Source organism: Pempheris klunzingeri, chromosome 24, assembly GCF_042242105.1.
Source record: "Pempheris klunzingeri isolate RE-2024b chromosome 24, fPemKlu1.hap1, whole genome shotgun sequence".
NCBI classification, from domain to species: domain Eukaryota; kingdom Metazoa; phylum Chordata; class Actinopteri; order Acropomatiformes; family Pempheridae; genus Pempheris; species Pempheris klunzingeri.
The window spans coordinates 1,207,632-1,227,598 of NC_092035.1; the positions used below are offsets into that span (position 1 = coordinate 1,207,632).

At 44.3% G+C, this 19,967-nt stretch overlaps 3 protein-coding genes across 4 annotated transcripts in view; 1 reads left to right on the forward strand and 2 right to left on the reverse strand.

Moving 5' to 3' along the window:
* Positions 1-1,649: 1,649 nt before the first annotated feature.
* On the reverse strand, positions 1,650-12,162 carry dusp27 (dual specificity phosphatase 27). 2 transcript variants are annotated; one of them, XM_070855623.1, is made up of 6 exons: positions 12,074-12,162; positions 11,012-11,175; positions 10,060-10,178; positions 7,489-7,720; positions 6,225-6,442; positions 1,650-4,831 (listed from the first exon to the last, which is right to left on the reverse strand). In XM_070855623.1, the coding sequence occupies exons 2-6, from the start codon at positions 11,149-11,151 to the stop codon at positions 2,055-2,057; spliced, it is 3,486 nt and encodes a 1,161-aa protein (XP_070711724.1). In that variant the 5' UTR covers positions 11,152-11,175; positions 12,074-12,162; the 3' UTR covers positions 1,650-2,054. The 2 variants fall into 2 exon arrangements, with proteins under 2 accessions (XP_070711724.1, XP_070711725.1); XM_070855624.1 differs by having other exon boundaries at positions 11,012-11,172; positions 12,074-12,136.
* Positions 12,163-14,823: 2,661 nt separating this feature from the next.
* The window catches only part of LOC139223841 (prolactin receptor-like), a 28,954-nt gene continuing 23,810 nt past the window's right edge, over positions 14,824-19,967 (reverse strand). The window contains exon 9 of the mRNA XM_070855845.1: positions 14,824-19,945. Within this exon, the coding sequence (XP_070711946.1) occupies positions 19,268-19,945 (678 nt within the window). The 3' untranslated portion in view covers positions 14,824-19,267. The remainder of the gene's footprint in view (positions 19,946-19,967) is intronic.
* LOC139223933 (uncharacterized) lies at positions 15,748-16,960 on the forward strand. The gene is made up of 2 exons (XM_070855937.1): positions 15,748-15,768; positions 16,190-16,960. Exons 1-2 carry the CDS (start codon positions 15,748-15,750, stop codon positions 16,958-16,960), a joined length of 792 nt encoding a protein of 263 aa, XP_070712038.1.

Genomic DNA, 19,967 nt, shown 5'->3' on the forward strand with positions numbered 1-19,967 from the left:
GCGGCCGGTTTTGGCCCACGGGCCGTATGTTCGACGCCCCTGTCCTAGAGTAAACTGGCCTTGTGCTGGTCCTCTGGGCTGGTTTCAGGTTTTAATAAATCTACCTGGTGACAGGAGGCTCCGTCCAATCACAGCTCCCCTCAGAGAGAGAGAGCGCTCCTATTGGCTGCTCTACAAACCTTCAGATGAGGCTGAAAGTCTGATTCAATGGAGGAACAGTTTGTGTTCCAGCGTTGGAACAAGTGTGTTCAGTGCAGAGCGACCTGACCAGAGGAGGAGGACTCCTCAGACAGTCTGACAGAGAGGAGACAGTGAAGGCAGTGAAACAGAGTCAGAGTCCAGCAGGAGGCTCAGAGAAGAAGAGAAGTTCACCATGAAGCTGCTGCCTTCAGGTTCCTGCAACATCTGAATGAGCCGACGGCTTCGTTAGCTTCTGTCATGAATTATCTCGATAATTAACTGGCAACAAGCAACCTTTTGATTTTGGGACGTTTTACTTTCACTTTGGGACGGTGGTGAAAAGATTAGTGCTAATAATTTTAAGTTTTTAAGCACAAATTTCAATTTTACAATGACTGTAATGACTTACAGTGACTGTAGATAAGGTGCCTTAAAAAAGCATCAAAATAGAGCTTGTTTCTTGGGATTAAGCCTCCTAAAAACTATCTGTGTGTTTTATGTGAATGTTTTTACGCTGCCGTCTTGGCCAGGACTCCCTTTAACAGAGATTTTGAATCTCAACAGGATTTTTTCTGGTAAAATAAGAATAAAATATATCAAAAAATTAAGAATAAATATAGTGTATGTAAAGCAAGTGAGCGTTTTCTTCCCCTCCTCCTCCTCTTCTGTTTTTTTAACAGCAGCTTTCAGATCAACATTCCCACGGCGGTTTATCCCACTGAGGTATGTAAAGCTTCATAATAAGCTGCAAAGTCTCACATGAGCTGTAACGACATTACGTCACCATTACATTCATTTTTTAATGAAAATACAGATGCTGTTTTTGGAGGAAAATGTGATAAAAAGGCTCCTGAAATCCTTATAATACTTATATTTTAGATAATTTGAATATTTGTCTGCTGGAGAGGAGAATAATTATCAGTATCATATATTCCTTTCTCATATTTTCACATCTCCAGACATTGAAAGCACCACCCTGGTGTCCACTAGAGGACGATATAACACAAGAAACCCTGTTACAGCAGCATGAACTTGATGTCATGCAGAGAAATGAGCTCAAAAGCAGCAAAAACAAGACGTTTCTAAACAATTTATGAAAGTTTTTCAAGGTTTTTGCAACCATCAAACCAAAATGAGCAAAATTAGGTTTGAAATACAAGGAGTTAATAGGAGTTGTTAATGTAAAATTATCTAAAATTACATCTAAAAAACAGACTCTGCCTTCATGTTGCATGTAAAAATTATTTTAGTTTATAAAAAATAAGTAAAACACTGTCTCTCCTTATCTATTATATTATCAACTGTAATATAATAATGTCATTTATAAAGACATTATTCATTTGTAAATATATTTTAGTTGTGAAGCTTTTTGTTTATTTCCGTTCTGGTTTTGTACATTCTTCTTTTTGAGGGTGATTTTTTAAGCCAATGAGGATCCTAATATATTAAATAAAAACAAACACCAGTCATAATTTAGCATAACATTTATTGCGGTAATAAAATATTAACAGTACAAATGGGATTTGATTGGAGTTTCACATCCTCTTTTATGAAAATATCCACTAAATGTGCTTTACAATCAGTTTTACATTCAACGTATTTTTCTTGCTGATACTGACATAAAAGGCTTTTTTCCTAAATATATTATTTAAAACAGTGACGGCTGCTTTTACGAAATGGCTGACGGCACTTTTATGACAGTGTGTCTTGAACAATAGTGCTTTATAAATCCTTAATCTGCATCACAACACTAAGATTTACGATATTTTTTACGTGTCTCAGATAATATTTGATCTTTCACACTAATTCCATCCATGATGAGTTATGAAGATTTATTTTTGAACTAGCAGCTTTGAGCTAAAGTAGTTTTCCCTCTAAGAGTCACTTCTACTCTGCCATTTCGCTTCCTGCTGCGCCCTCCACGCCGCCAGCACCTCGTCGTCTTCGGCCTCAGCGGCGGCCCGAGCTCTGATCCTCTGCCTGGTTTGGGCGATGAAGGTCTCTATGTCGTCCTCGTCATTGGCGGCTTCGTTCCTCCGACTCCTCCTTCCTTCGCTGTCGCTGCTTTCGTACTGATGATGAGCGACCTTCCTCTCCGTCCCCTCCTCGCTCTCGCTGTAAGCGCCGTACGACCTCCCCGCCCGGCTGTAGCTGTGAGATGACGTGAACCCGTTGCAGGAATATTCTGCGTCTTCGCTTGACAGATCCTCACGTAACCTTGATCTGTACCTGGAGGCGACGCCGTACGTTTCCTCGTCCTCTTCGTCGGCAGCGTAGGAGGCCCTGCGGCTCGAGAAGTCGAATTCAGAAGCGGAGGCATCGAGGTCGTCGTAAGGATCCTCTGGTGGGCCGGCTTCTGCGTCGGACGCCGGTTTCCTCTGAGGAGGTCTGACGCTTTCCAGCCAGTCATCGATGCTGGTGTTCTTATCTTTCTCCAGCGCAGGCCTGAGATTCAGACACCCGGAGAGGCCATAACTCCTCGAAGGTTTCTCCTTTTTCTTTGTCTCTTCGAGAAATTCCTCCTCTCTCTTCTTCCTCTCCTCCACCTCGTCTTCATCCTCCTTTGGCTTCTTCTTCTTGTAGAGGGTGCTGCGCTTGTTGTCCTCCAGGATCTTCTTCTTCTCGTAGGTGGCCATCTTGCCCCTCATGTCAGACTTGATCTCCTTGTCCATGGCGTCCAGTTTGTCCATGTTGACCTGGTCTTGGAAGAGGCTGAAAAGAGGGACGCTGGTGGTGGTGATCTTGTTTTTCTTGGAGCCCAGGGTGGAGCCCAGGGTGGATCCCAGAGCAGAGCCTCTTCCAGTGAGACCAGAGACGCTGCTCGACCCGCCAGCTGAGAGGACGGACGCTGCCCTGCCGCGACCCTGCGACAGCGCGCTGGAGTAGGAAGCGCCGCTCAGCAAGGACGCTTTGTCATCGTCCACACCCCGGCCTGAAATCACGCTTGCTGCACCACCAAAGCTAAGCTCCGATCCAAGACGCGACGGAGGAGGCAGGCTCATCTCACTTTGCTTCTGTTTGATCGTTTCAGAGACGACGTTGGCGATCCAGTTTTGGATGCTGGCCAGATTGACCATCGGTTCGCCTCCGGGGCCCTGGACAGTCGGAACCGGGAGGATGGGAGGAACCGGGGTGATGGGATGAACGGCAGATTGCGCTGATCTTGCACTTCGAGCTTGCGAAACTGAAGATATAACAGACGACCTGCCGCTGAGCATGGACATGTTGTCGTCATTGGCGACGCTCGGCGGACCCGTGACCCCGGCGCCAGCCCAGAAGGCGGAGAGAGGTATCGTACCACCACTGATGCAGCTCTCATTATCCCACCCACACATGGACTGACTCTCCTCTAAAGTTTTCTTCGAACGCTCCAGGATCTCCTCGCGTCTTTGCCTCCGTTTGACCGTCGCAGAATCCTCACCGCGACTCATCTCCAAAATCTCATCTGTGTTCTCCTCCCCGAGACGCTTCTGCTGCCTCAGCTTCCACGACTGATACGCTGTCAGGTTGACATCCTGGAGCGACGGCGTCTTGGCTTCGCCCTCGCCGTCGCCCTTCTCTCCGTCTCCTACAGAGCTTTTCTCTCCATCTTCTCGATCTTTCTTGTTCCAGCCGAACTGGATCCTCTTGACGCGCCAACGCTCCAAAGGCGTCATCTTATCCTTGTTCTTATGGCAAAAGTTGTACATGGAGCTGCTGTCGGAGATGATGCTCTGCATTTCGTCGTCAATCTTCTTCTTCCCTCTGTCTCCGCCTTCTGAGGCGGTGCTCTCGCTGCCTTCGTCCTCCTCTTTCGTGCAGTAGCGAGCAGCGGCTTGTTCCTCGATTTCCCTCAACCGCTGTTTCCAAAGATCGGAGTAACTTGTGCAGCTGGAGGTGGACATCGCGTCTGAGGGCGGACGTCTGTTGCGACGCTTCAACCGCTCTTTCACAGCTCGCACATCCTCGCTGGTGACGCTCTCCACATCGGCGGCTACACCGTCCTTCGTCCTCTTTGGCCGGCACTCGGCAAGAGATTCCCCGTCCTCGCCGTCGCTGTTCAGCTGTGCCTCCCACCATTCGTCGCTCTGATATTTCTCGTTCCTCCGCTGCCAGTCGCGGATTATGCTGCCAAGGTCGTCATCGTCACCGTCTTCTCCGCCCTCCTGCTCAGGCAGAACAATCTCCTCTGGGATGTGGTTCGACCCGTGGCCGTCCAGCCCGTTCTGCGCCCCGATCTGTCCGTTCCTGAGCGCCGCAGCAGCTGCAGAAGAGGCAACGCTGCTCATCACACTCTCCCCATCCTCCTCCTCCTCCATCATGATGGAGTGTGCTTTCACCTGGATCATACTCTGCTCTTCCTCTTTATCCGTATCATCGTCGTCGTCGTCGTCGTCGTCATCTCCTCCCTCCCCGAAGATACGAGCGCGTGTGCGTGCGTCGATAACGGAGCACTGGCTGAGCGTGTCGTCGTCGTCGTCGCGCTCCTCCATCAGGGTCTCGTTGAGCTCTCGCAGCTGCTTCAGGAAGCCTTCGTTGGGGTTGATCGCACGCTTCTTCCTAATGGAGGTCAGGGCCTCCATGATGGACATGTTCTGGAAGATCATCAGGTAGGACGCCACCAGGACAGCAGAGCGGCTGACCCCCATCATGGAGACCACAAGAACCTTTCCTGCAAGAAAACAAAGCAGCGATAATAGACTGAACAATACTGGATTTTTTAGGCCAATAACTTTATTCTCTCTTTATTCTATATTATTATTCTTTATTCGTAGCACCTTGGAAGTTAATTATTGGGTGGATGTTATGGTAATATATTATAATTTCAATCATTATGAAGTTTCTCCAAATAATTTTATGTCTGAGTAAAATAATAATATTCCCAATGACCTCCATTACTTGGTTGCTAGCTAGCAAAATTGTTAGCCGCTGTGGCACCAACACTAACAGCTTTTTAGCGTTAGCAATGGCCGCTAGTTTTTGTGGTAAAAAGAATAAAATAAGGAAAAAACATGGGTCTTGCTTTGATTCTGTGCAGCATAATCAGATTCTCTTTAAATGTATTAGTATCAGTTTTAAAATCGCTGCCAAAACATCCTCTCCGGGGCTGAATTTCAGTCCCAGAGTGTCCCCACCATGCAGCAAATTAAATCTCTGTTAAGGAAAAATAAAGGTTTGATTTGTGCTCCTCATAAATAAAATAAAAATCTGGCTCGCGAAGGAATTTCATGACACAAAACAATACAAGCTGCAGTTGTTGCTGCTGCCGTCTTCAGGGAGCTCTTTATGAATGAGAGCCAGTCATCAGTGGGGCTGTTACATGATCCTCTTCCAGGAACACGGATGGACTCCCTGTGGTCCATAAAACTCTTCTCGGAAAACAGGGATGTTGTATAACTTTGGGATATTTTGGGGTATCTGTGCATCTCCAGAGATAAGAAATAAGAAACTTCCTTTTATCTTTATCTGCTGGAATGAATCCATTGTAATTAGATTTAGCAATAAAGTCCAACAAACAAACAAAAAAAAATCAAGATCTGAAATTAGTAATAATTCTGGAGAGAGTTGGAATCATTTACACAATCAGGCAAACATGGCAGCAGAGGTCATTATTTGATTTTATTCATTTATTACCATTGTCCTTTAGCTAATAACTTTGAATTGTGAGTTCCTATCTTTTTTAATGCATATGATCCATATGGTTTTCTTTTTTTTTTTTGCTGTTGAAGCAAAACATTTAGTTTGATATTGTAAAATTGCTGAAAATATCCTGTCGAGGAGAAATCATGAAAATAATACAAATGTATGCATCTAAAGGTGTAATGAAATATCCTTAATTGTGTGTTGGAAAGAGTATATTTTGTGTTTAATGTACCTTTTATATTTATTATTTTAGCCCAAATAATCTTTTCTGAAAACTAACCAAATATTTTTTTAATGCCTAAACCTAACCAAACCAACTGGACACTTTTTTCATTAGTTTATCATTTAAAGAAAAAAAGATTAAACAATTCCCGTTCATAATAAAGAAAAAAGAAACACAATAAGGATATAACTAAACTCACCCTTGTGCGTCAGCAGAGCCTCGTCCAAGAATTCGGCGGTGGGCCTGAAATGCGGTGAGATGTTGGCGTCGGCGAAGTCGTCCACCTCGATGCCCACGTACTGGATGTTCATGCCGGCGTAGAAAGCCTCGCTGGTGTAGACTCCTGTGCCGTGGGCGGCGTTGAGGATGTGGGTGATGCCCAAACGCTTCAGACGAGCCTTGTTGACCGCGACGGATCTGAAGAAGAGAAATTATCTTAAAACTACAAATCTAAATAAATGTGCTGGTTTTGAGGTTCAAATCATTAAATTTATGTCAAAAATAAAAAAATCTTCAAAGAAAATTTTGTTTTATGGTAAATAAAACAACACTTTAACACCAAAATAGATTTAATAAAATGTGCATCACCAAGCTTGCAAAACTGCAGTCAAGGCCCACTTAACTAGCTTTCAACCCTAACACATGGTCTTCATCAGCGAATGGCATTTGCTCAGCTGTCGTGTATGTCGAGTGCATTTAAGACTAGATAAGATAAAGAAAAAAGCTAAATGTTTAATTTACCACCTCAGCGATATACATAGCTAACGATAGCTAGCATTAGCTACACAGATGTAAAGTACATAAAGAATTGATCACACAGCAGCTGTTGAACCAGCCACTAATTCAAATAAAATGTCACTTTCCTTGTCATTGGTATTGTTATGACGTTAAACACGGGTCAAACGGCCAAAGCGTGAATAATCGGGGTCGTAGCGAGACCAGGTACTAGTTTTGGCGAGATTTCGAAATTCTCAACAAAAGTTTGAGAGGCCGCTGGAAGCTAGCACTGATGCTTGCTTCTATTAGTAAAGCGCTAACCCAGCGTCATTTCACTGTAAAAATTCTCAATATTACAACTATTAAACTATTAAAAAAGAAAAACTTAATATTATTCGCTACAAAGCTAGTATCCCCAAACTAGCGCCTAAAAATAGTCAAAAAAAGAGAATACAGGTGGGTTATTCTACCCCCTCAAGTGTAGTGTGATTAAGCCCCAGTTTAACTGAATCACAGGTTCAGTTTCCACCAAAGGTTCTTAATATGGTTCATTTTTTCCGATCAATATCTTTGCAGATGACACTAAACTATTTGTTGCTGTCCAGTGGACACGTGGTGTATCTGAAGAAAGATGACCTGCTCCTGTAGGGGTTAAGAAAACCATCCTCAGTGAAGCGTTGGCAGGTTTTTAAATGAAATGATTGCGTTTCATGTCATGAAGTCCGTTTTCTTATTTCATGACTCACTTCTCGGCTATGAAGATGCTGGGCCACACCTCGTCCACGGGGTTGAACGGGGCCTCCAGGCGGTCCTGAACCATAGCCCTCTGGATGTCCAGCACACACGGGGTGTTGTAGGGGCTGCGGTCATCAATCATGTCCTTGACCCGGTTGTACAGGTCTTCCACCATCAGCTGATCGGCGGTTTCCAGCATGGACTCCGGTATGGACTCGGTGCGAACGCCGCGAGGTGGCAGCTCTGAGGAGGAAAAACACAGTTGGAAATAATGATGACATGGACATGATCGACCATCCAACCGGGTCGAGTCCTCCAGACGTCACAACACTTTCCAGCTCCTCCTGGGGGATCCCGAGGCGTTCCCAGGCCAGATGAGATATGTAGTCCCTCCAGCGGGTTCTGGGTCTCCTCCTGGTGACCAGAAGACCTCCAAAGGGTCCTGACCAGACGCCCGAACCACTTCAACTGGCTCCTTTTCGATGCGAAGGAACAGGGGCTCTACTCCGACCTCCTCACCCTACGGAGGAAACTCATTTTGGCTGCTTATATCTGCGACCTCGTTCTTTCGGTCATTATTATTATTATTATATTATTATTAAAGCTCATGACCACAGCTGAGGGTTGGAGCGTAGATCGACCGGTAAATCGAGGACTTCACCTTCCAACTGAGTTCCCTCTGAACCACAATGGACCGGACGCTGCACCTCATTCATGAACAAGACCCCGAGATACGTGAAGTCTGTAAAATGATATGAGTCTTTAGTTATAGGTAAGCTAGCTAAGCTTGTGAATAGATTGTACATAGTTAACTCGATAACCAGCTACGCTCTGATTCTATTACAGCCCCAATCCAATGCACGCAAACGACTGAAGAGGCTGAAATTTGATGATGAAGCTGAAATGTGAACTGAATTTTAGATGCATTTAAACATTTAACAGAAAATTAAACTAGACCAGACTCCATTGATAAAACCAGTACTTTTACACAGTAGATACTGTCTACCGCTGCCTCTGGCAGTTGTCTTTTTTTGTTGTTGTTGTGTGACTTTGGTGTTTTTAACTTGGGCCCAACATGATTTTTGTGTAACAGACAACATCATAAACAAATTAATCGAGGCAGCGGTGGACCAGCAACTCCTGTGTTCTGTGATGTAAAATTACTGTTTTTTGTCAATGGAGTCTGGTGTGTTTGAAGCGGGCGATATACTAAACTGAACTGAATTTCAGTTTTGTCAAAACTCCAAAAAATGAGTCTTGTGGCTCAAAAGCTGGCCAGCGAGCAGATCTGGGCAAGAAGAATTTCACTTTTAGAGTTGAAAGCACTGGAAAAACCTAGAAAATGGGAAACACTAATAAATAATTTTTTATTTTTCCCCACCCCTCTTCTTTCACGTTCTTCTGTTTCCATGCATTCCCATTCTGGGCATGCGTACATTGATTATGAACGCCCCAAAGCCTCCATTATGGCAGAACAGATAATCTGCCCCAGGAATAATTGCAGTGTTACACTTTAAATGTCACCCTAAAGGACAAATAGATGAAGGCACATACATATATATATATATATATATATATATATGTATGTATTTATATATATTTCAAAGACTGAGGCACACATATTGAAAACATCTGTTTTCTGTGACAGCTGTGAAGCAACATCAAACACCCCCCTGCAGAAAGTGGTTGCCACAGCGGTACTCATCAGGGACCGCCGTCCTCCTGCAGATGAAACATGCATCGTCCATTAAGATGCAGCTAATGTAACGTTGGAGCAGAAATTGGATATAAAGCTGCTCTGTGATGTGTCATATAAGCTAATTTCCTCAATCAGAGCGGCCCTGCTCATCCACAGAACGTCTCCATCTCGGCCGGGTAATGAGCTGAATGAAACGTGGATTCAACGTAATTGAGGAGCATTTGACCAAATTAGAGTTGTTGAATGTGGACTTTGAAATCATTACTTTAAATTCTGCATGTGGACGAGGAGTGATGAGAGCTAAAGACCGGCCTCATTAAAAAAATGTGGACGACGGCCTGATCCTGTTTAAAATGAAGCTCAGTTTCTTCATTTTAAACAGAACCTGAGGCAGAACTTATGTGACAAAAATGGTAATTTTGGGACAACTGATCACAGTAGGTCCACTAAAAGAGCTTGTTTGATCCACTGACAGGCTCAGAGTGTTATTCTAAGTGTGTGACAGCATCATGGAAAGGATCCCTACAGAGAGAGACCTGGAAGATCCTTTTGGTTTAACCACAAACAGCACACACACCAGACTACATTCACTAAAACAGGAGTTTAACAGAGGCGTTGCTGGTCTTGTGCTGCCCCATTTGATTAGTTTATTTGTGTTTTTGGGTGTTACACAACTATTATGTTGGATCCAAACCTTCTCTGTAGTCACACAATAGCACAAATAAACTGACTGATGGAGGCAGCAGCAGACCAGCAGCTCCTGTGTCCTGTTCTCTAAAATCCCTGTTTTAGTGAATGTAGTCTGGTGTGTGTGCTGTTTGTGGTTAAACCAAAAGGATCTTCCAGGTCTCTCTCTGAGTTTTTCTTCCTCGTGGTGTCTCACCCTCGTTGATGATCTTCTTGGCGGCGATGGCGGACGAGAGGTGGATGGGCTCCATGAAGATGCTGGCGGCGTCGGAGCCTGAGATCATGGAGAACCTGGACTCGGACGCCATGGAGAAACTGATGAAAAGAGGAAATATCAACCTGAACAGCTCAGTTTATGGAGTCATAAAACATTTCATTAACATCTGCATTTCCTTATGTTTGAACAGGAAGTCCGTATATTTACTTAGGCTACAAAACCTCAGGCAGAAAATGTATTAATTTAATGTGTTTGTGTCAAAGTTCAACATTCTTCAGTTTATGTCTTTTCTCTTTTCGTCTGTTTGAAGCCTTGAAATTAAGTCAGAAAATGTTCAAATTTGGTGTGAAGGGTAATTAAAAGTTATATTTTACTTTGCTAAGTACACATTTAATGAAATATGTGAATATAGGTGTATATATATGCACCTATTTATATGTATTTAACAGAAAATTAAACCAGACCAGACTCCATTCACAAAAACAGTACTTTTACACAGTAGTTGCTGGTCTACTGCTGCCTCAACCAGTTGTTTTTTTTTTGTGTTGTGTCACTTTGGTGTCTTAATGGGTTAATTTGGACCCAGCAGGATATTTGTGTGACACACAAACAAACTAATCAACTGAGGGACCAGTAGAACAGCAACTCCTGTTTTCTGTGAGGTTAAATTACTGTTTTTGTGAATGGAGTCTGGTGTGTTTGACAAGAGTGACATACCAGCTGTTATTGGTTAAACAAAAAGGATCTTCCAGGTCTATTCATATGTATTCAACAGAAAATTAAACTAAAATGTATAACTTTTCCGGACTTTTTCTTTCTCCACTTTTTTGGAAAACTAGTCCTCTAGATTCAGTGGATCACTCTGAAACGAATCTCTTAAATTCCTTAAAATTAGACAGGAGTCTGGTGTGCTGTGCAGGCTGCCTCCTACCTGGGCGACGGACAGCGCAGGTAATGAGCCTGGATTCCCTGGACGCTCCTCCTCTCTTCCTCCCCCCCCTCCTCCTCCTCCCCCTCTCTGCCAGGCACCGTCTGATCGCCACGCTCCTCGCTCTCATTGGTCGACGCCATGGCAACCAGGATGCCTCCTTCCTGCTGATATAAAAGCACTTTAATCCAGTGAAGTTATTACCTGAATTTAATAGGAATTAGACAAAACAAACATTATTTTACCCATGAACTGTTTCTCTACTGTTGTTTTGTACTGTGTGTATTTTACTGTTTGCTAAACTCTGCTCAATAAGACATTTATACTTAATAATGAATTTAAGTTAAAAGAAACACAACTTAAGTAAGAAACTATTTGCTCCCTCATAGATTCACACTTTAGAAACTGTGTGGAAGTGACAAAACTAGAATAAAAACCATCTTTATCCTGAAAAAAAGAGCCACAATAACGGAGAACAAGGTCGACTGTTGACGTAAATCAAAATGTTCTGACCTGGTAAACTTTAAAACTCTATATATGATGTTTAGAGCATATCTGTAGGAATATATACGCACATATTTCTTTGTATGTAACACAAAATAAAACCTTAAAAGTTTGATTGTGATGTTGTGTACCTTCAGGGTTCATTCGAACACACAACAACACAAAGCAGCTCCTGCTAAAATTGCTGTTTTTGTGAATGGAGTCTGGTTTAAAGAACCCAGAGTTGTTTAATCTGACTCCGAGCACTTTTATTCAATGTACTTACCTAAAACAAGAGGGTGAGAGAGAAGCATTGAATCCCAAAAGCTCTTCAGACTGATGTTGCTGTAAATGTGTGTGTGTGTGTGTGTGTGTGTGTGATATGAGGCCGGTCTATTTATAAGCAGGGCGACAGCTGCCCTCACGGCCTGTCACACTGAGAGGCCTCGCAGCTTCGAGCTTTAAATAAAAACACAAACCAAACAGAAAGCAGCAGCAGCCATCGGACGTGAGAAAACCCACGGAAATAGAAAACAGGCCCAGCTTCGTTAAAAATGTGTGTGTGTGTGTGTGTTTTCTTACCTCGGTGTCACTCTGGATGAAGGAGGTCGTCTGAAGCTGATGGCGTCCAGACTGACACTAAAGTTAGAGCGTCACCCCCCCAGTCAAAGTCCTCCCCTTCCTCCCCCAGCAGCCTGCAGACACCCGACACCAGGCCGGCAGGTAACGCAGTACTTTTACTGCAGTACTGCGAGTAACAGACCATTTCCTGCACTTTACAGGGATCTACTTCACATTTTATTCTCCATATAACCATAATTTCGTTCATCTTTCTGCGTTTTTCATCTCCTGCCTGTTTTTTCTGCTCAAAGACACGTTTGAGCACTAAAAATGTCAGAAAACGGTCATGAATAAAAAATAAAAGCCCGTCAGGAGCTCGGAGTCTTTAAATGTTTTGTTTTAGCCCAAATATCCACACAAACTGTTAAATATTCACATCTGAGAAGCTGGAATGGATTATTGATGCTTAAAGAAATGACTTAAATGATTAATCAGTTATCAGAATAACTTTTTAGTAAACTGTCTAATGGATTAATCGACCAATAGTTGTCTTCAGTATTTATTTTGGTCCATTGTCTGCTTTGAGCCTTAAAAAAGCTTAAAATACTCAAATATTAAGTGAAGTGGAAGAAAAAAAAACCATTTTATTTTGTGAAGTACGTTGTTTATGAAATGTGTGGATATATAAAAGAAAATAAAACCAGACCAGACTCCATTGACAAAAAGAGTACTTTTACAGAGCAGTTGCTGGTCTGCCACTGCCTCAATCAGTTGTTTTTTTTGCGTTGTTGTGTGACTTTGGTGTTTTAAAGGGTTAATTTGGACACAACATGATTTTTGTTTAACACACAATATCAAAAACAAACCAAACAATCAAGGCAGCAGTAAACCAGCAACGCCTGTGTTCTGTGATGTAAAATTAGTGTTTTTGTCAATGGAGTCTGGTGTGTTTGAAGAGTGTGCTATATTGGCTGTTTCTGGTTTAAAAAAAGGATTTTACACGTCTATTTACATGTATTTAACCGAAAATAAAACAAAAAAATTTGATTTGTGAATTTCTTTTCGTTTTGGAAAACTTGGCACTATTCTTGAGTCACTGGTTCATGTTGGAGCGGATCTCTTAAAATCCATAAAATTAAACAGAAGTCTGGTGTGGTGTGCAGGGACACAGGAGGTAATGAGACTGGATTCCCTGCACGCTCCTCCTCTTTAGATTTCTTTAAACTTATAGCAGATTTGGTGAATTTGTTTTTTGGAAGTTTTGGCAAACTCGAACCAAAAGATTCCGGTAAAAAGTGCAGCTTTAAAGCAGCCTTAGTGTTTTTCTCATGCAGGAGCCGATCTCTTAAATTCCTTGAAATTAAACAGAAGTCTGGTGTGTTGTGTTTGACACTTGTCACATCTGTTTGAAGCCTTTAAAAGAACCAGAAACACTCAGATTTGATGAGAAGTGGCAGAAAAAATGACATTTTATACACATTTATATCAAAATGCAGACGTATTATTGTTATTACCAACATTTTTGGTGAATGACTTGAGTTTTAATTAATTCAATATAAAAAAGGCTGCAGACATTTTGCCCTACAGACATCTGACGCTCTGCACTTTCATCTTTTTCCTCCTGGTTACGTTTCGGCCGTTGCTGAGCCACATTTTTTCGATCTCTGTCAGGAAGAACTTCGTCTCCTGAGCTCGACCGCTGCTTGTGTGTTTATCTAAAGTCAGCTGACAATCGACTCGGCTATTTATAACCTCAGAATGCGGCTAATTTAAGTCACACACACACACACACACACACACACAAATATAAGGCCACTATTGTTTATTGGTCGTGTCAGACCAACAAAATGGAGCCCAGTGACGTTTGGCTGATGACGTTTTTGAGCTCCACTGAATGTGTCCGGTGGGTAAGAAAAATTTGAACCAGAAATTCAGATATTGTGAATATCATATCCTGACTTTCTTCGCATTTTTCTTCAGTTTTTCAGCATTTTAATCCTGGTTTCCAGAGACGTGTGTTTGCTTTATTTCATTTGAGGGAGCAGCAGGTTATTTCATCGTTCCAGCTCCTCAAATTTAAAGATTTGCTGCTTTTCCTTGGAGAATAATCTCAGTGTGTTTACCCCTGGGTCCTATCTGTACATAATTTTGTGTCTAAATGACTGGTAGGTACTAAAAGTGTTGGAATTGGTCCAGTAGATCACCTCAGCCAGCAGCCACCAAACCAGGTTTAACCACAAACAGCCATAATACCACTCTTTTTAAACACACCAAACTCCATTGAGAAAAACAGTGATTTAACCTCACATAACACAGGAGTTGCTGGTCTGCTGCTGCCTCTATCAATGCTGCCCGCTATTGTGTGTTGGATCTGAACAAACCCTTTAAAACACCAAAGTCCCACAAAAACACAAACACACTGACTGATGGAGGCAGCAGCAGAGCAGCAGCTCCTGTGTCCTGTTCTCTAAAATCCCTGTTTTAGTGAATGTAGTCTGGTGTGTGTGCTGTTTGTGGTTAAACCAAAAGGATCTTCCAGGTCTCTCTCTGTAGGGATCCTTTCCATGATGCTGTCACACACTTAGAATAACACTCTGAGCCTGTCAGTGGATCAAACAAGCTCTTTTAGTGGACCTACTGTGATCAGGTGCAGTTGTCCCAAAGGATCACGTTGCAGTCTGTTGAGGTGATCTACTGGACCAGTTCTATATAAAATGTCTTATTTCTTCTGTGTGTGTGTTATAAATGATAAACCCTGCACACAGTTAAGCTGCCTTTTCACTTTTTATTGCATTAAATCCAAAATACTTTTGTCTCAAAGCTCCACGTTGAAGTGAAAACTTTCTTTTTGGGATTTTTTTGTCACAATAAAAAGGTGAAAACTTAAACACTGAGCGGGTTTTACACTTTCCAGGCGTGTAGGAGTGGCACGTTGGCTGCTCAGGCCGTCGGCTGAGATTTCAACACAACAGAGTATGAATAGTGAACAAATAATGCTCCGTGAAAAGAAAAAAAAAAAGGCACATACTGGCACAAAGATAGATAACAGCACGACATCTAACGGCAACAACATCACCGCTGTCTGAGTTCCCTGTGTCAGGGTTGAGGGAGGTAATGCTGTGGGTGGCTACTTTAGTCAAGTCCATCTGGATCAATACTGCTTTTAACTGATCCAGAGTAGCACCTTAAAGGATAACTCTGGGTTATTTTTACATATTTTGTTTTTGAAATGAGTGGTAGGCACAAAGAACAATTCAAATTGGTCCTGTAGATCACCTCAGGGAAAGGGCTTCCCCGAAACACCTGTTATATCGCTCTCTTCATAGCCACCAGACTTCACGGACAAAACCAGTAAGTTGTCCTCAGAACACAGGAGCTGCTGGTCTGCTGCTGCCTTGATTGGTTAATTTGTCTGTCTGAATTATGTGCTGAATAAAGATTTTGTCTGATCTGAACTCATCAAAGTCAGACAAAAACACAAACAAACCAACTGATCGAGGCAGCAGTAGACCAGCCACTCCTGTGTAAAATCAGTGTTTTTGTGAATGGAGTCTGGTGTGTTTGCAGAGAGCGATATAAAAGCCGTTTGTGGACCAATTCCAACACTTTTAACACCTACCAGTCGTTTAGACACCAGGATATGTAAAGAGTTATCCTTTCACCCGCCTCTGAGCAATTTGATGAACACAGGTCACATGGTAACAGCAACACACCAAGTCAGACCACATGACACCCAAACAATGGCAGCCATTTTCAGAATACTTCCATAGAGGGAGCACACTGAAGATATATCAACACTGCAGTTACAGTATTTCTCCACAGTCCAGAATCCTTGTGACGCCCATCTGGTCAAATACTAACGGATCCTCTTTGGTGCTCAGGTGAGACCGCCATCAGTCCTGTAGCTTTTGGGCATTTTAACCAACAGGCCAAGCCTCAGGTTATGAGGTCATTGTGGGCGGGGTGAAGGGGTGAAGATCTCCAAGGTTCAAGTTCGACTGGTGAGCAGTGTTCACGCTCGAGAGAGGAGGTCAAACCGTCTTTAACACTTTTGTGCCAATTGTTGAGTAAAGTCGACGAGTTTGTTTGATTGCTTGTTTGCCTGGCAACGGGCCTGGCAACCACTCTGACAACCAGCCTGGCAACGGGCCTGGCAACCACTCTGACAGCCACCCTGACAACCAGCCTGGCAACCACTCTGACAACCAGCCTGGCAACGGGCCTGGCAACCACCCTGACAACCAGCCTGGCAACGGGCCTGGCAACCACCCTGGCAACCACTCTGACAACCAGCCTGGCAACGGGCCTGGCAACCACTCTGACAACCAGCCTGGCAACGGGCCTGGCAACCACTCTGACAACCAGCCTGGCAACGGGCCTGGCAACCACTCTGACAGCCACCCTGACAACCAGCCTGGCAACCACCCTGACAATGGGCCTGGCAACCACTCTGACAACCACCCTGACAACCAGCCTGGCAACGGGCCTGGCAACCACCCTGACAACCAGCCTGGCAACGGGCCTGGCAACCACCCTGGCAACCAGCCTGGCAACCACTCTGACAACCAGCCTGGCAACCACCCTGACAACCAGCCTGGCAACGGGCCTGGCAACCAGCCTGGCAACCACTCTGACAACCACCCTGACAACCAGCCTGGCAACGGGCCTGGCAACCACCCTGACAACCAGCCTGGCAACGGGCCTGGCAACCACCCTGACAACCAGCCTGGCAACGGGCCTGGCAACCACTCTGACAACCAGCCTGGCAACCACCCTGACAACCAGCCTGGCAACGGGCCTGGCAACCAGCCTGGCAACCACTCTGACAACCACCCTGACAACCAGCCTGGCAACGGGCCTGGCAACCACTCTGACAACCAGCCTGGCAACGGGCCTGACCAGCCCTGAAAGTCTATTGTATTATTGTCTATTGTTACCTTGACAACCAGCCTGGCAAAGAGCACCCCCCCCAAAGAGAAAAGCGTTTCTAAAATGGCGCCGTGATGGTCCAAGGCTGTGACGACGTCTTAGCGCTGGTACAACCCTCCCTCCAGGCTAGCTTTAGCTTTAGCTTTAGCTTCATCGGGGACTCGTTCATACTTCATCAGGCGTCACAGAGCAGCCAATAGCAGGCGGCCTGTTCCATACATACATACATACATTCACTTATATTTATCTTAAAAATCCTTCTTTTCCCGCCTCCTCGTTGTCATTAACACCTCGGAAATCCAAGAACAGGAGGAGGTTCTCATATTGTTAAAACTCTTTGCGTAGATACTATCTTTTTATGTTTGTGACCCCAAAATGCATCACTTCCATTTTTAGAAAACAAACCCTACCTGAGGTCATTCAGCATCTCCATAATACAGAAAATACTTTTTGTAATAGTGTTAAATTTGCAAAATGATCCACTATGAAAAATATATGATGTCCTGAAGCTTAAAGTCAGAGTTTTCGCCTCCCTGAGGGTGTGACGGTGACTTTTTATTCATTCCTGATCTCTGGACAAATACTGTCAGAATAAGTCTGTGTAAAATCACCATATTGGGCTTTAACGAATAAACTCCCCCGTTACAAGTGTAGGATGTGATGAAGACTGGAGAAAGGCAATGAGACACAGTGCCCTCACATGCTGATTGATATTCCTCTCATGTTCAGGATAATCAAATATCCCCTTAATGAGTTGGCACATGTGCGTGCCACCACATGTCTAATAATGGAACAGGCCCATACCCTGAAGATGAAAATCATGTGGAAACTTGCTGGACTATGGTGATATTAACAACAGGTAAAACCACATTCGGTTTATATTTCACAAAAACTGTGTCCATGTATCGGGCATTAAAGGAGAACGTTGGTATTTTTAAACTTGGGCTCTATTTATACTGTTTTGGTGTCTAAATGATGGGTGGGTACAAAAAGTGTTGGAACTGGACCAGAATAGACCTGTGGGATTGTTTTGTTTAACCACAAACAGCTGTTGTATCGCTGTCTTCAAAGCCACCAAACTCCATTCACAAAAATAGTAATTTTATCTCACAGAATACATGGGCGGCTGGTCTGCTGCTGTTGCAATCTGCTCATTTTTTTTTTAGTGTTATCGTGTGTTACACAAATATTGTGTTAGATCTGAAATCCTTTAAAACAACAAAGTCACACAATAACACAAACAAACTAACTGACAGAGAACGCAATAGATCAGCATCTATCTGTAAAATCCCTGTTTTAGTGAATGTAGTCTGGTGTGTGTGCTGTTTGTGGTTAAACCAAAAGGATCTTCCAGGTCTCTCTCTGTAGGGATCCTTTCCATGATGCTGTCACACACTTAGAATAACACTCTGAGCCTGTCAGTGGATCAAACAAGCTCTTTTAGTGGACCTACTTGCCAGCGGAGGCGATCTACTGGACCAACTCACACTTTTTGTACCAAAATACCGAAATTCTCCTGTAAAACACAGCAGGAAAATCAAAGAATGTGCAAAGAAGTTCATTGTCTCGCAACAAATGCAATATCCCGACTAAGACAAGGTAAGGCTAAGGCTCATATCTGGATTATGAATACATGTAAACACACTGAGGGGAGTGGGCGCTAAATAAAACCAGCAGTTCATCGCTCTCTCTCCTCCCGATTGCACTTCTTTTCTTTCCTCCCTGAGGAAGTCCATCCTGGATGTGAAGCTTTGCAGAGACGAGCGCAGTTTGGGAGAAGCAGTGTGGTCACGTGACTTTTATGTTGCTGTTTATTCAGTCTCTCTTCAAGCTTGACGGACTTCATCACCCATAATTCATATAATTTGACGCTCGTCTGCAACTCCAGCTACTCAAATTTAGCTCTTAGAGTTTGATTCACCTGAAATTAGCTTTCGCATTGATGGATTTTTACCAACTGCAGCTTTAACGACACCTGGTTTGGTCCCATGAAGTAAAGTTTCTGGTCAGGTTGAGATTTTTTCTGTCGCCTAAACTCAAACGCTGGTTCTTTTCACCACAAAATGTGTTTCTATTGTATTTTGTCCACAAACCAACGTCTGTCTGTTGCCGTGTTTTAAAGTCAAGGTCCGGACATTTACGAGTCAAAAATGTCCTGCAGGTTCACTTCCTGTTTCGAAGCCAACCAGTCACGCTCTTCGTCTCTGAGGAAGAGGAGCAGAACAGAACAGGAGAGACGGTCTCCATGTTTCAGCAACGTTTCCACAGTATTCGTGTTTTCGCGGCTCAGTCTTTGTTACAGACAGCAACCGGCAGCAGAGGATCCGCCGCCCCGCTCCCATCGGCCTCGCCGCCGTCCTTCGGCCAGTTCATCGCGTTCGTCCTGGCCTGGTACTCCGCCAGCTTCCTCTTCTTCTCCTCCTTCTCGTCTAGATCCGCTCTCGGGAGAGGCGGGAACTCCCGGCAGTACGCCGGCGGCAGGCAGGGCACCAGATGCACCTCGCCGCTGTCGTTCATGAGCTGGACGCAGGTGTAGAAATCCTGCTGCGAGCGGAGGGGGGCCACAGGAGCGGGGACGCCCAGATGTCCCATGATGCTGTACTCCGTCCCCGGCAGAGACACGATCTCCGACCTTGGACACGGTGAAGGCGCGCCCAGCGACGGGGCGAAGGCTTCGAGAGGCGAGGAGCAGTAGGGCGACGGGCTCTGCTTGTATGTCGGGCTTTGGGCTGTGAGGAGATGATGATGATGATGATGATGGGGGGCCACGGGCGTCAGGTCACATGGAACCATTAAGGCGTCCTTCTCCCTGTCGGTCGGGCTGGGCGGGGCGCCGCGGTCCTTCGGCGTAGTGAGGTAGACGTCGTCGGCGTTGACCTGGTCCCAAACCTCCTCGGTGTAGCTCGGCGGACAGTAGCTGTGGAAGTTAGTGAAGTGACGGTTGATTTCGTCCAAGTTCCCCTTCTGAGGAAGAGGAGGAGGAAGA

Coding starts and splice junctions, on each gene's coding strand:
- dusp27 (XM_070855623.1), bottom strand. CDS start 11,151: ATGGCGTCGACCAATGAGAGCGAGGAGCGTGGCGATCAGACGGTGCCT. Junction 7,721..10,059: donor CAAGAAGATCATCAACGAGG/GTGAGACACCAC, acceptor TTTCCTCCTCAG/AGCTGCCACCTCGCGGCGTT. Junction 6,443..7,488: donor AGCATCTTCATAGCCGAGAA/GTGAGTCATGAA, acceptor TCTCTTCTTCAG/ATCCGTCGCGGTCAACAAGG.
- LOC139223933 (XM_070855937.1), top strand. CDS start 15,748: ATGGTAACAGCAACACACCAA. Junction 15,769..16,189: donor TGGTAACAGCAACACACCAA/GTCAGACCACAT, acceptor TCTGACAACCAG/CCTGGCAACGGGCCTGGCAA.